The following is a 13900-nucleotide window of genomic DNA, read 5'->3' as shown; positions in this document are numbered from 1 at the left end:
AGAACTCTGATTCCTTCGTTGCCAGTAAATAGATACTTATTGTTATAGCTTGTGTAATACATATATGAGTTTATTTTTATGACTATTAAAAGTGGTAATATTTTTAAAGGATCAAGGGTGAGTCTTAGTTGTACTTTAGCCTATTATGCTATTGGTTGATGGTAAGACAGTGGGTTCAAGTCCCATCGCACCTTGAGGGTAAGCCACCAGGTTTAATGCCTAGTGCACCATGATAATAAGACGTTAGGTTCGAGTCCCAACGCATTATGGGCTAACATACCTTTTTGAGGGTAAGACATCGGGTTCGAATCCTGATGCTCCATGATGATAAGAGTTGGGTTCGTGTCCCAACTAAATATGGCCTAACATACCTTTATGTGGGTAAGACGTTGGCTTGAGTCCTAATGCACCATATTAAAAATATAGTGATGACTAAAGAAAAATAATGTATTTTTCATGAAAAATCATGAAGTTTGTCCCACTTGATTTGCTCCATTCTTAAAGTGTATTTGGTAGCGGTGCATAATATGTCTAAATGAAGACAAATGGTTGACCAATGAACGTGGCATGGCAAAGACCAAAATAATAATAGTCATCATTGGTAATCGCAAAAAGGAGAACAATACGGGTTCTCAAAATAATTCTTTCAAAGGTGAAGGAAATATTTACCATCAAATTGGTATGAAAAATTTATAAAGCACGTCGCGATAATTATACTCCATTCTTTGAAGCGAATGTGACTTATGATAAGCATTATGAATGCAGACTCATTCCTGAAGATGAATGTAGCAATATGTGATAAAAGTAATGAGTAAAGACGTGCAATGCATGATTGGATACATACCACAACTCACCTCTAAGGGAGGTTTGAGAGAAAGAAAGATAATGAATATTACTGTGTGGTTATATGAATATGTCACTGATTACGTACATATGGTACGCCAAAAATATTTTGACATGCCTTATAAAAAGTTAATAAAGGCAAAATTAAAGCAAGAAAAGATTTTGCTTATGATAATTTTGACCATGACAATTATTATGATAAGATAATTTTCTCCGTGGAGGAAAAATTCACCACTTGGATGGTGTTACAAAAGATCTTGTAGTGCAAAATTATTGAGAGATCCAGAAGAGCGAATTTGTTACTACCCGAATAAATAAAATTATTCATGGCACTGGTGGTAGTAAGTCTCAAAAGAAACTTTTTGAGTTTCAAATGTATTAGCCAAAGTGGTTGGCATATTGAGACTATAAATGAAAGGAAGATCAATTATCTTCATATTACTATAACATACCGGGTAAATATGAAGGTTACCCGATTTTTCTTCTATTTGTACTACAGATGTATAAACATGATGATGAAATCACATGCCATAGTAAATTAAATATTTACTGAAACAAATATCAGTTGGCATGACCGGTTGGCCATCCCGGTTCAATTATGATGCGAAAAATGATTGAGAATTCACATTGGCATAAATTGAAGAATTAAGGAGATTCTTCGAGAATTCTCATGTACGACTTGTTCTCATGATAAATTGATTACTATACCAGCTGGGGTTGGGATTGTATTCTCTGATTTTTGGAACGTATAAAAGGTGATATATATATGGGCCCAGTCACATGCCATTTGGACCGTTTACTATTATATGATTTTAATAGATGCATCTATTGTATGGTCACATGTGCGTTGGTTATCAACTTGCAACTTGGTTTTTGCAAGGTTGCTTGCTCAAATTATTAGAGCACAATTCCAGAATGTAAATTGTGATGATACTGCTGGTTTAAATCCAAGTTGGTTTAGTAGAAATTGTTTGCCTCCAATTATAGCTAAACCATTGGTTATGAGAAAAAAACTCCAAATAAAATTTTTGTATGAAGTGTATTATTTAATATATAACAGCACTTGTACGCATCTAGCCAACAAGTTATGATACACTCTCCCCATCACAATTGGTTCAGGGTCAAGAACCAAATATTTTCATCTAGAAATATGGATGTACTATATGATTTAATTGTGCCACCACAATGCACAAAGATTGGTCCCCAAAAAAGGTTGGGGATATGTGTTGTTGATCCCAACATTAGGGGGAGAAAACGAGCAGCTGAAAAAAGTAATACATGAAATGAATTATTATGAGTACACTTAGATCCTCGTACAAGAAAATATGAACTTGAAGTTCAAGTGATAATTCATTTACAAAATATTGCCATGCGCATATGTTGACTCAAACTAAATGTCATATTTCAGCTACTAATGCTCCAAATAGAATAAAGTCAATGATGGACATAGTCTATGGAACGCATGAAGCGTAATAGACTAATCGGTTCCAAAGATAAAACTCCTTGAAGAAGGAGAGGAGAAAATGTTCAAGATGGTCATAATAAGGAGGCAAGTGCTATATAAGAGCACCATGACATAACACTTCATAAGACCTCATGGGAGAGGCTCAGGTACCTGAAAATAATGAGATCCCGATAAGTTATGTTTTATTGAGTGATGATGGAACCGATGTAAAATGATCGTCAAAGATATTGTTGATATAATGTAGTGTTCAATATTATTAATATAGGCAAGGATCTTGAGCTCAAATGTGTCATGAAATTTGAACAGATAAATGATTGGCCAAATGAAAAATACGCAATGAAAATTGACTTCACCTAAAAAATGTGATGTTGGACGGATAATCCCAACACCTGAAAGTGAAATGAAAAATCAAGTCAATAGACATATAGACGACTTGTAGCACAAGATTTTTCGTAAAATATCCGGCATTTTATATGGAGATAAGTTCTCCTATGGTGGATGAAATCCTTTTCAGGTTTTAATTTGGCAGTACATGAAAAACTTGATATGTGTATAATGAAAACCCTTGAAGGATTTAAATTGTTCTGAAATATAAAGTTTTAGCAGATCCTTATGTGGATTAGAGTAATCATGGTGTGCATGATTTATTTTTGTATTTGTTGCAACTGGTGCACTAATGTATCTTGCTAGAACCATAAGTATAACAATATTTTAGCGAGATATACTTTTACTCCTATGTATATTGAAATACGATTAGTGTTATATTGCAAAATGAATCTTTGATATGGATTTGTTTATTCTAACAATTATTGTCAAGGTTTTGTTGGTTATGGAAATGCAGGCATTTTCTGGAATTCGTTTTTGAAACAATCTATTTGTATATGAAGGTAATGCCATATTATGATATTCAACAAGGTTCCAATTACATTTAAGATGATACTGCATGCATAGCTCAATTGAAAGAAGGACTATCGAAGGAGACAAAATAAAGCACATTCACCAAAGTTCTTCAACAAATTTGTTCAAGTGATAATTTGACAAACTTCTTCACAGGCATTGCGGATCTCAATATTAGAGAAGTTGTTATACAAGCTTGGAATTTGTCGTCTCCGAAGAATAAAGTGATATTTTCATCAGGGGAGACAAATACGCGCTGTACTCTTTTTTCCTTAGCTAAGATTTTATCCCACTGGGTTTTTCTGGCAAGGTTTTTAATGAGGCAGCAAATAATGCGTATTACAAGATATGTGTACTCTTTTTCCTTCACTAAGATTTTTTCCCACAGGATTTTTTCTTAGTAAGGTTTTAACGAGGTACATTATCTATAGACATCCAAGGGGGAGTGTTATGAAATATTATATTTTGTAGTGAATGTCTATAACTCCTAAAGAAGTTACTCCCACTACTCTTCTCCATTATGTAGATAGCTCCCACTACTTCTCACCATTATAGTTGTAACTCCCACACCTCCATAACCTCCCCATGATCTTCCTCCATGATCTCAAATATTTAATGTCATATTTATGGCATTCTTTTGTATGCCTCTATGTAATCCTATAAATATAGGGTTTTGGCACCACATTGTACATGCTTGAATACATGGAATAAATAAGAATCTCTTCTCTCTTGCTCCCTACATTCTTGTCTATTTTCTTGTTTTATATTATTAATTTGAGCTAAATTTCGTAACAAAGGCTTCATATTTGGATTGGTGCTCTATTTGCGCTTCAGATATTCCTTTTGTGGGTTTTTATTGTATCTACTTGTTCGCTGTTTTTAGATCTCGATATGTATATTAGTGTAACTATATCTTTAGAGAGATTGTAAAAGTTTTTGGCTTTTGACCAACCCTTCCCTTGTGCTTTCCCACCCGCCAGCTTCCCCTTCACAGGTATCTCTCTTTCTTTTCTTGAAATCAAACTCACACACACTAGAAATTCGTGACAATTTTTCGGTTTTTACTCATTACTGACTGTTTTTAAAATAAGCGTAAGGGCATCTCCAACCTTTACCCAATTTTTGGTCCCCTCCCCATTTTGGGGACAACTTATTCCAACCATTCCCCTATTTTTTTCCCAAACTTTTTTATATTCTTCTCTCTCTTCTATATTATATTATTATCTTTCGTTTCAATTTTATTTTTTAATTTCCATTAAACAAATTCCATCTTTTATTTTCATTAATTTGTAATTTCCATTAAAACAATTCCATAAAATTTTAAATAATATAATTTGTAAGCAATTATTATAGATTAACTAATAATTCAAATAAAAGTGAAATCATTGCGATACAAGATTAATTAAATACATACATAACGATAAAATTTATTCAAAATACTACATAAATATTCCAACCTCTACTATTCTCCCATAAATGATCCATTAATGCATTACGAAGTGCAAAATGAGCATTTTTATCCTTAATTCTTCTATGTCGAGCTAAAATTCTTGAAATCGTTGATTTTCATCTACTGCCATTTCTACTGTTGGAGGTGGACCTTCCAAATCATCTTGAATTGGTGCATTAAGATCACGCTCATTCTCGATTATCATGTTGTGCAGTATAATACATGTAGTCATTATATCATGTAGCACTTCTTTTTGCCAAAAACGTGCGGGTCCTGCAACAATTGCAAAACGTTGTTGCACAACCACAACAATCCTCAGCCCCATTCACTCAATACTATAATGATTTTGGTGTATCTGGAAACGACATACCTCCCTACTAAGTTATTATGCTATTTACCGTAGTTTCAATTTTTATGTATTTTAATTTAATGTATTTTCAATTTTCACTTTTCAATTTTAGCAACATCTAATATTTTATATTCGCACCTTTCAAATTTAGCAACATCTAATATTTTATATTTTCACCATTCATTTTTTGAGATGATTATATATATTTTTTGTACAATTATAACTTATAATAAAATTAACTTACAATCAGCAAGGGACGACCGGAGTTGGACGTGAACGTGCTAGGTGGCCGCGACATCGTCATGTATACCAAGACAATCCCCAGGTTCTACTCGCGGGAGTTGGTACCTCCCATTTTTCCTGTTTCCCTTTGTTGCGTTAGTTAAATTGCTGCCATCTTAGTTCGTATTAATTTATTCACCGTATTAGTGTGCCTGTAGTTGCAACTTGTCTTCTTCTAGTTTGGTCTGTTGCCTTATGTGTGTTAGTGATTCCCATTAGTCTGCCGTAGGTTTAGTGGTAGTGGTCTGGGATGGTCGAATGAGGTCATGTCCTCGGGGGGAGCGGGGGGTGGGGCGGGAGGTAGGGCAGGGGCTAGGTGGTGGGTCGGGAGGCAAGGGAGGTAAAGGGAACAAGGGTGTATATAGGTTGAGAATTGGGTCATGGAACGTAGGTTCATTGACGGGTAAGTCTATAGAGTTGGCGAAGATCCTCCAGAAGAGGAGGGTCAATATAGCGTGTGTCCAGGAGACAAGGTGGGTAGGGTAGAGGGCGAAGGACGCGGACGGGTATAAACTTTGGTACTCGAGAGTCCAGAAAGGTAAGAATGGAGTGGGTATCTTGGTGGATAGGGATCTTAGCGAGTCTGTGGTTGAGGTTAGACGAGTGAATGATAGATTGATGATTATTAAGTTAGTGGTTGGAGGGTGCACCCTAAATGTCGTTAGCGCCTATGCGCCGCATGCGGGCCTAGATGATGAGGTTAAACGGCGCTTCTGGAAGAGGTTAGATGAGACGGTGCGCCAGGTTCTGCCTGCTGAGAAGCTATTCATAGGAGGGGATTTCAATGGTCATATTGGGTCGACTGTAGGTGGTTATGGCGAGGTGCATGGAGGTTTCGATTTTGGGGAGAGGAACGGAGGAGGTACCTTGCTGTTGGACTTCGCTAAGGCTTTTGGGTTGGCGATTGCAAACTCTAGCTTTCTGAAGAGGTAGGAGCATTTGGTTACTTTACAAAATATGGTGGCGAAGACTCAGATTGACTATCTCCTCCTCAGGAGGTGTGACAGAGGGATGTGCAAGGATTGTAAGGTGATTCCGGGTGAGATACTCGTGACACAGCATAGGCTCTTGGTGATGGACGTTGGTATTATGTTAAAGAGGAGGAAAAGGCCTGCTTAAGGAAGACCGAGAATCAGGTGGGGAGCCTTAACTAAGAATAAAGCCCAAGAGTTGGAGGGGCGGTTGTCGGCTATTGGGAGCTTGGAGGAGCAGTGGTGACGCGAACACTATGTGGTCAGCGACAACAGACTGTGTAAGGGAGGTTGCGATAGAGGTGTTAGGGGTCTCGACGGGTGTCTCCGGTGGGCACAAAGGAGACTGGTGGTGGAATGAAGTGGTCTAAGGTAAAGCGGAAGCGAAGAAGGCAGCGTACCTGAAATTAGTGGGGAGCATAGGTGAGGAAGAGAGGCGAATGTGCATGGAGAGGTATAAGGTAGCTAGGAAGAAAGCTAAGCTGGCGGTCACGGAGGCTAAGACTGCGGCTTATGGTCGTATGTACGAGGAACTGGGGGAAAAAGGCGGGGAGAAGAAGCTATTCCGGCTGGCCAAGTTGAAAGAGAGGAAGGCTCGGGATTTGGACCAAGTGAAATGCATCAAGGACAAAGATGGTAAAGTATTGATGGAAGATGCCCAGATTAAGAGGAGATGGCAAACTTACTTTAATAAACTTCTGAATGAAGAAGGGGATCGGAATATTGTGCTAGGCGAATTGGAGAATTTCGAGAGTCACTGTGACTTTGGGCACTGCAAGCATATCACGGTTGAGGAGGTCATGGGAGCTATGCGTAATATGAGTAGGGGTAGAGCGACCGGGCCAGATGAGATTCCGGTGGAGTTTTATAAATGTATGGGGAGAGCAGGTTTGGAGTGGTTGACTGGGTTGTTTAATGTTATTTTTAAGGCGAAGAGGATGCCGGATGAGTGGAGGTGGAGTACGGTGGTTCCATTGTATAAGAACAAAGTTGATATCCAGAGTTGTAACAATTATACGGGTATCAAGTTACTAAGTCATACCATGAAAGTGTGGGAGATGGTGGTTGAAGCGACGGTGAGGATGACAGTGTCTGTATCTGACAATCAGTTCGGATTCATGCCAGGTTGTTCTACTATCGAAGCTATAGACCTTGTTAGGAGGTTGGTGGAACTGTACAGAGAGAGGAAGAAGGATTTGCACATGGTGTTTATTGACCTAGAGAAAGCGTATGACAAGGTTCCTAGAGAAGTTCTCTAGAGATGCTTGGAGGCAAAAGATGTGTCGGTTCCCTACATTATGGCGATTAAGGACATGTATGATGGGGCTAAGACTCGGGTTAGGACAGTAGAAGGCGACTCTGAGCATTTTCCGGCTATAATGGGGTTACACCAAGGTTCTGCGCTCAGTCCGTTCTTATTCGCCCTGGTGATGGACGTGTTAACACACTATATTCAAGGGGAGATGCCATGGTACATGCTATTTGTCGATGACATAGTTCTGATTGATGAGTCACGAGCCGGTGTTAACGAGAGGCTAGAGGTTTGGAGACAGGCTCTTGAGTCTAAGGTCTTCAAACATAGCATGACGAAGATGGAATACCTGGAGTGTAAGTTCAGCGCTGAGCCGGGGGAGATGGGCGTGGATGTGAGGCTTGAATCACAGGTCATCCAAGTAGAGGCAACTTCAAGTACCTTGGGTTGATTATCCAAGGCGGAAGGGAGATTGACGATGATGTCACACACCGTATTGGGGGTAGGATGGATGAAGTAGAGGTTAGCATCTGGAGTCCTGTGTGACAAGAGAGTACCACTGATACTCAAAGGTAAGTTCTATAAAGCGGTGGTTAGACCGGCCATGATGTATGGGGCTGAGTGTTGGCCTGTTAAGAACCACATATCCAGAAGATGATAGTAGCAGAAATGAGGATGTTGAGGTGGATGTGCGGATACACTAAGATGGATAAGATTAGGAATGATGATATTCGGGAGAAGGTGCACATGGCTCCCATTGATGACAAGATACAGGAAGCGAGGCTCAGATGGTTCGGACATGTTTAGAGGAGAAGCCCAGATGCTCCGGTAAGGAGGTGTGAGCGGCTGGTTGTGGAGGGCACAAGAAGAGGTAGAGGGCGGCTTAAAAAGTATTGGGGAGAGGTGATCAGGCAGGATATGGCGAGGCTTCAGATTTCCGAGGACATGACACTTGATATGAAGATGTGGAGGTCGAGTATTAGGGTTGTAGGTTAGGCGGTAATCGAGTCTTACCTTACTTCGTACCTTTGTGAGACTAGTCTGGTAGGGTTTTTGTCTAAGATAGCTAGTAGCAATGTTGTGTCTTATTATTTCGCTTTTCAGTGCAGGACCTATTTACTAGTTATCGCTTTTGCTTTGCATCTTTCTTCTGAATTTCATGTTGTCCCTATTTTTCCTATGATTTCTGTGGTGATACTAATATTGTCTCTTTTTATCTTTTTGTTTCTTGAGCCGAGGGTCTTTCGGAAACAACCTCTCTACTCCTTCGGGTAGGGGTAAGGTCTGCGTACACACTACCCTCCCCAGACCCCACTAGTGGAATTTTATTGGGTTGTTGTTGTTGTTGTATAAGTGAAAATAGTTAGCAACTCAAAATATTTAAAAAATATTTGTAGATATATGGTATAAAAATTTATTTGACTTTCAAAAGAGTAATAATATTACATACGGTGAAACAGAGAAAAAAGTATCTTACTTCACCAAAGTGTCAAGTGTTAGTAATAGAGGTGCGAGTACAATAGCCATTATGATCAAGTTACAGAGATTTATGTATGTATTGGCAAATGTCATATATTTTTGTTGATTTAGCGTAAATATTGGATGTATGTACATAATTTAACTATAGAATTACAAAACATATACTATATTAATCAGGCATAAAAAGTTTTTCTACTAAAAAACATATACTGTATTAATTAACTGAAAACAACAAGTATTAAAGTTGAAGGAAAATTATCTTAACATGAGACCATAAAATATAAATATACGTTTGCAGACATTCACAACAAGCTGGAATAGCTCAGTTGGTTAGAGCGTGTGGCTGTTAACCACAAGGTCGGAGGTTCAACCCCTCCTTCTAGCGGCTTTTTTTGTGTGGCTCATTAGTCATTACCTTACATCAGCTTTCATGGCCCAAACATCAAACTCCTCAAATGGGCTGCCTATGTTCAGGCACGTAGAAATGACACCAGATAGCCACTCTAAAAGACTTATTTAGAAATTAGCTGGTGCATCATGAATTTCAAATTCCTGAGAATGGCTATTTGTGCACTTATCCCTACCTTATAGGCTTGAGCGGCCCAAACATTGAACTAATTGTATCCCAACAGTTTTACTTCCGTTTAAATAAATTTTTGCAACAATAATTTGGTGGATCATAACTTTTCACAAGTTATGACTTATCTATGGCGAAAATTACAATTTCACTAGTTGCTTGGTGGTTCATAACTTTGGTACAAATTGGTCATAAAATTTTATTGGATTCGAATAGGTAAAACCTTCTTCATTCACAAGTTATGGCGGACATGCATAACTTTGGTACAACTTATTCACAAGTTATGTTAGAGACAATATATAACTTGGTATAAATTTGGATGAATAAAACTTGTCTAGTTCACAAGTTATGACAGGCCTGTATAACATTGACATAAATTCTTTACAAGTTTTATCGAATTGGAAAAAAATTCTTCGTACTATCTTCATTCTACGTGTCTTGTTAAATTATTTACATTTCAGCCGGTTCGGCAAGCTGCATGCACAACTATTTATAAGTTTTTTGGGACATAAATTACTTGATAGAATGGACTCTTATCTTAAAAAGCTCTTTCTAGTATTATTGTTTTTTTATAGTTCAGAGTGTTTTTACACGATGTCCGGAACAAATTAGCGGGAGCTAATATATAGTTGTACATCTATTGCAAGCTTGAGTTGTTTTAATCTATCTATCTATCTATCTATCTATATCTATATCCATATTTTATTATAAAAGCACGAATAATTTAGATTGAATGTTGAACGACTAAAAAATTTCAAAAATATTGATTGACTTTTATAACTAAATGTTTGTATAAGGATATAATGGTAAATTACTTAAGAGTGAATTTCTTTTCCATTTAAAATACACATACACTGAGCCTACAAAGTCAATTTTGGGTCAAAATAATCATCTAATAAATATCATATAACAACTACTATTGTTGTGTCCAAGTCAAAGTCTAACGTGAGAAGATATTACATGCACTTTCAAAGCTTACATGAGTAAAAACTTGATTGAATTACGACGGAAACTTGGATTTCCTTTTCTTCTTCTATTTGAACTAGATGTTCAAGTGAAACTTGTCGATCAATGACCAACAAACCACCGGTATCTTCATCTATTAAGTTTAATACTCCTATATTGTACCAGCTTTAACCTCAGGGAGAGAAATAACCCGCTGAAGCAAGAAGCCCTTAGCTTGTTGGCGGCTAAAGAAGGGATGAGAGGCAAGGCCATAAAGCGCTGAAAGAAATTTGATAATAACAAGTATTAACAAGTTTGGGGCGTGTGTGTGTGTATATATATATATATATGCTTATTATGTGGGGCGATCAGTTATGAGTTATTCTACCTTTTTTGTGCATTCTCAGAATTGGTTTGTGACATGAATTTTTTAATTATTTTTATTACAGTGAATTTGCAATTAGGCAGCTCAATGAGAAGGGTTCAAAACTCTGTAGTGAGAAATCAATATGTACAAAATACACACAATGAAGAAACAAGGCCTAGAAAGCAGCAACCTGGACTAAATTGGTTACTCAAGGCTTTATCAAAAGAGTGGGAAAGTGAAGGTAAATTTTATGTGCATAGTTTCTATGTTTCTATAGAATTAAGAAATTTATATTGTAACTAATGTTAATTTGTTACTATATATGTTGTGTCTAAAGATATTTGGTTGGCGTTAATATTGTTACATTAGTATGAATTGTACTTAACATTAGAAGATAAAAACTCTTTGTTTGGAATTGATTAATAATCTGAAATCAAACTTTTGACGTCTTTTTTGTGTGTACTTGAGAAAAGACATCAGATTGCTCTCTGTGTACCTGTAATATCCTCTTTGTTTCGTTTCCCCGATTTTTGTATAACATTCTATCTTACCTGACAATTTTGCTTTATTTTTTATAGTTTGTCTCCATGTGTTAGATTCCTAACTTCGAGTTTTTGTTTCAAGGCATAATTCTAACCACTGCAAGTTTAAGTTTGTTATCTCTTTGTTAAAAGCTCACAAGCATGCTCGAGAAGATCTCATGGTATGGAATTGAATTTTTTTTTTTCTTGTCTTTGATCTAGAATGTAGCAAGAGGCAAAGCTGACAGGCAAAGATTTACATTACTTGAAAACTTTGAGGGAAAATAAACCTTTATGTGGTCTTTTGAATGAATACACCTTATGTGAACGATGTAGAAGTTTTATGAGATTGATCAGCTAATATGGTATATCGATATTCGGGTGTCTATGATTTATTATGAATTGTTAGTTTATTATTATCAAGAGTAATTGTGTGCATACTCTAAATATGATACTGGCGAATTGCACCATGTATGAACTATTGAGGGCAATTTCAAAAGTATTCATTTTAAATTACATTAGCTTCACTTTGGGTAGAGATTATAAAAATAATGCAAGATAAATAAAATTCAAGTATCATCTAGCAAACTTAGCTAGATTAATTATCTCTATTGATTCATATAAAATTCAATCATTTTGAAATCAAGTATTTGTTAATGTAACAGTATTGATTTTCAGCACTTAATATATTGTTATATTTTTTGTCATGTCAATTGCTTTACTGTGACTCTTTCTTCTTGTATATATTTTACTTAAATTTAATGTAATGTTCTTTCACTATATATATGTAATTGACTGAAAATTCACGTGCAACGCACGTATATAGAGACTAGTACTATATTAAAAGCACGATGACCTTTAGCGAAATTTTGGTTGCCTTTTTTGTCCTTCAAAAATAGATGTTATATTGGACAAAATAGTCCTTTAAAATTTTCCTAATATTTAGGACTTTAATCATTTCTCTAATATTTAGGACTTTAGACTTAACTATTTGATGTATTAAACTTTTTCTTATTTGATTTATATGATATATAACCATATTTGTCAACCATGATGTACAACCATACTTGTGAAAGAAGTCCACGTTTGTAGGGTTAGAATCTTTATATAAGAAAATTAACATAGTTCTCGTATAAGTTTTTGGTGTTTAACATCTTGATAGATTTAGGAATACTTTTCGTTAATAAAATGATTAGTATAATTCTAAAATTTTCTTGACATCTAAGATGTGTGTATTAAATATTAAATAATAGAAGAAATTAAAATCAAAAGTCCAGGAAAATTTCTTTATTTCTCCAGTTTAGTGGGCTTTTTCACCAAAAGAAAATTAAATAGATGGAAAAAAAGAAGAAAAAAACAAAAAATAAAGAGGAAACTAAAAGAAACAAAAAAGAAGTAAAAGACGGATTAAAGAAGGGGATAATTAAAAAAATATTGCAAATTCGGTAGTGTCGAACGCTTTGCACTCCTTTTAGGTTTAGGATTCTTCTTTTTTATAATTAAAGGTTTGAATAAATTTAGCACTCTCATAAAATAATATTGGTAAAGAAGCTTTAATTATTGGTAAACTATCATACATAAATTTTATAATAACTAATATAAAATATACATGCAAAGCACGTAGTGCTCATGTAAAGTTTTTTTTTTTTTTTTTGGTAGAAAAGATAGTTATATTATATCTAAGCTCGTAAAAGAGAGCCATTTACAAGATGCCTTATAGACATCATACTTACAATGTTAGGAGATATTACTACTGTCCCTTTAGAAGGACTAACACTGCTATAATTACTAAGGATATTACTAGAGTTTCGAAGTACAGAAGTAGACATTGAACTAGTACTATACATAGCAGACTGCTTTGTAACCATTCTTTTCCTAAGCATTCCTGCTTGATCTTGTGCATGGTAGGTAGTAGCAAAAAGAGGTGGATCTTCAAAAAGTAGACAGCTTCCCATTGCATGTTGAGCTCCATAGTTGGCCAAGCAATCAGCTACACTATTTTGCTCCCTGTAGATGTTGTGAAGGGGTGGGCTATCCAGCTGTCTGAGGAGTAACCTGCAATCATGAAGTATATTAGTATATTGTATTGGATTGCTGTGGAACATACCTAGTAACGTTTGGGCATCTGTCTCAATAGTGAGAAGTAGAAATTTCTTTTGCACTGCAATTTTTAAGCCCATTAGCAAAGCAAGCAGTTCTGTTTGGATAGGTATCCCAGGTATGGCCTTCCCTGCAAATCCGATAATCCAGTCTCCCAGATGATTACGGAATAGACCACCAATGCCATACGTATGGTGTTGAGAGTTGCAGGATCCATCAATGTTAAGCTTGTAAGAAAAATTTTCTGGAGGATGCCATTTGATGTAAAGAGGTATATTGGCACAATTTTTCTTAATATGATTTGTGAGATAATAATATTCTGCTGCCTTGTTTAGTAGAACAGTTATATCTAAAATCGTGTTCTTATGCTCTATAATATTTTTATTCCGGATAAGCCAAAGT

At 36.1% G+C, this 13900-nt stretch overlaps 1 protein-coding gene and 1 non-coding gene across 2 annotated transcripts; both read left to right on the top strand.

Moving 5' to 3' along the window:
- Positions 1-5904: 5904 nt before the first annotated feature.
- Positions 5905-6219, top strand: LOC109207881. Its single transcript, XM_019370882.1, has one exon. The coding sequence runs from the start codon at positions 5905-5907 to the stop codon at positions 6217-6219; it is 315 nt and encodes a 104-aa protein (XP_019226427.1).
- Positions 6220-9299: 3080 nt separating this feature from the next.
- On the top strand, positions 9300-9373 carry TRNAN-GUU. Its single transcript has one exon. It is a non-coding gene; the product is annotated as a tRNA-Asn (tRNA).
- Positions 9374-13900: the final 4527 nt, after the last annotated feature.

This window comes from Nicotiana attenuata, unplaced genomic scaffold (assembly GCF_001879085.1).
Source record: "Nicotiana attenuata strain UT unplaced genomic scaffold, NIATTr2, whole genome shotgun sequence".
NCBI lineage: Eukaryota > Viridiplantae > Streptophyta > Magnoliopsida > Solanales > Solanaceae > Nicotiana > Nicotiana attenuata.
Note: the sequence above shows the minus strand (reverse complement) of the source record. Positions and strands in the feature narration are given on the sequence as shown.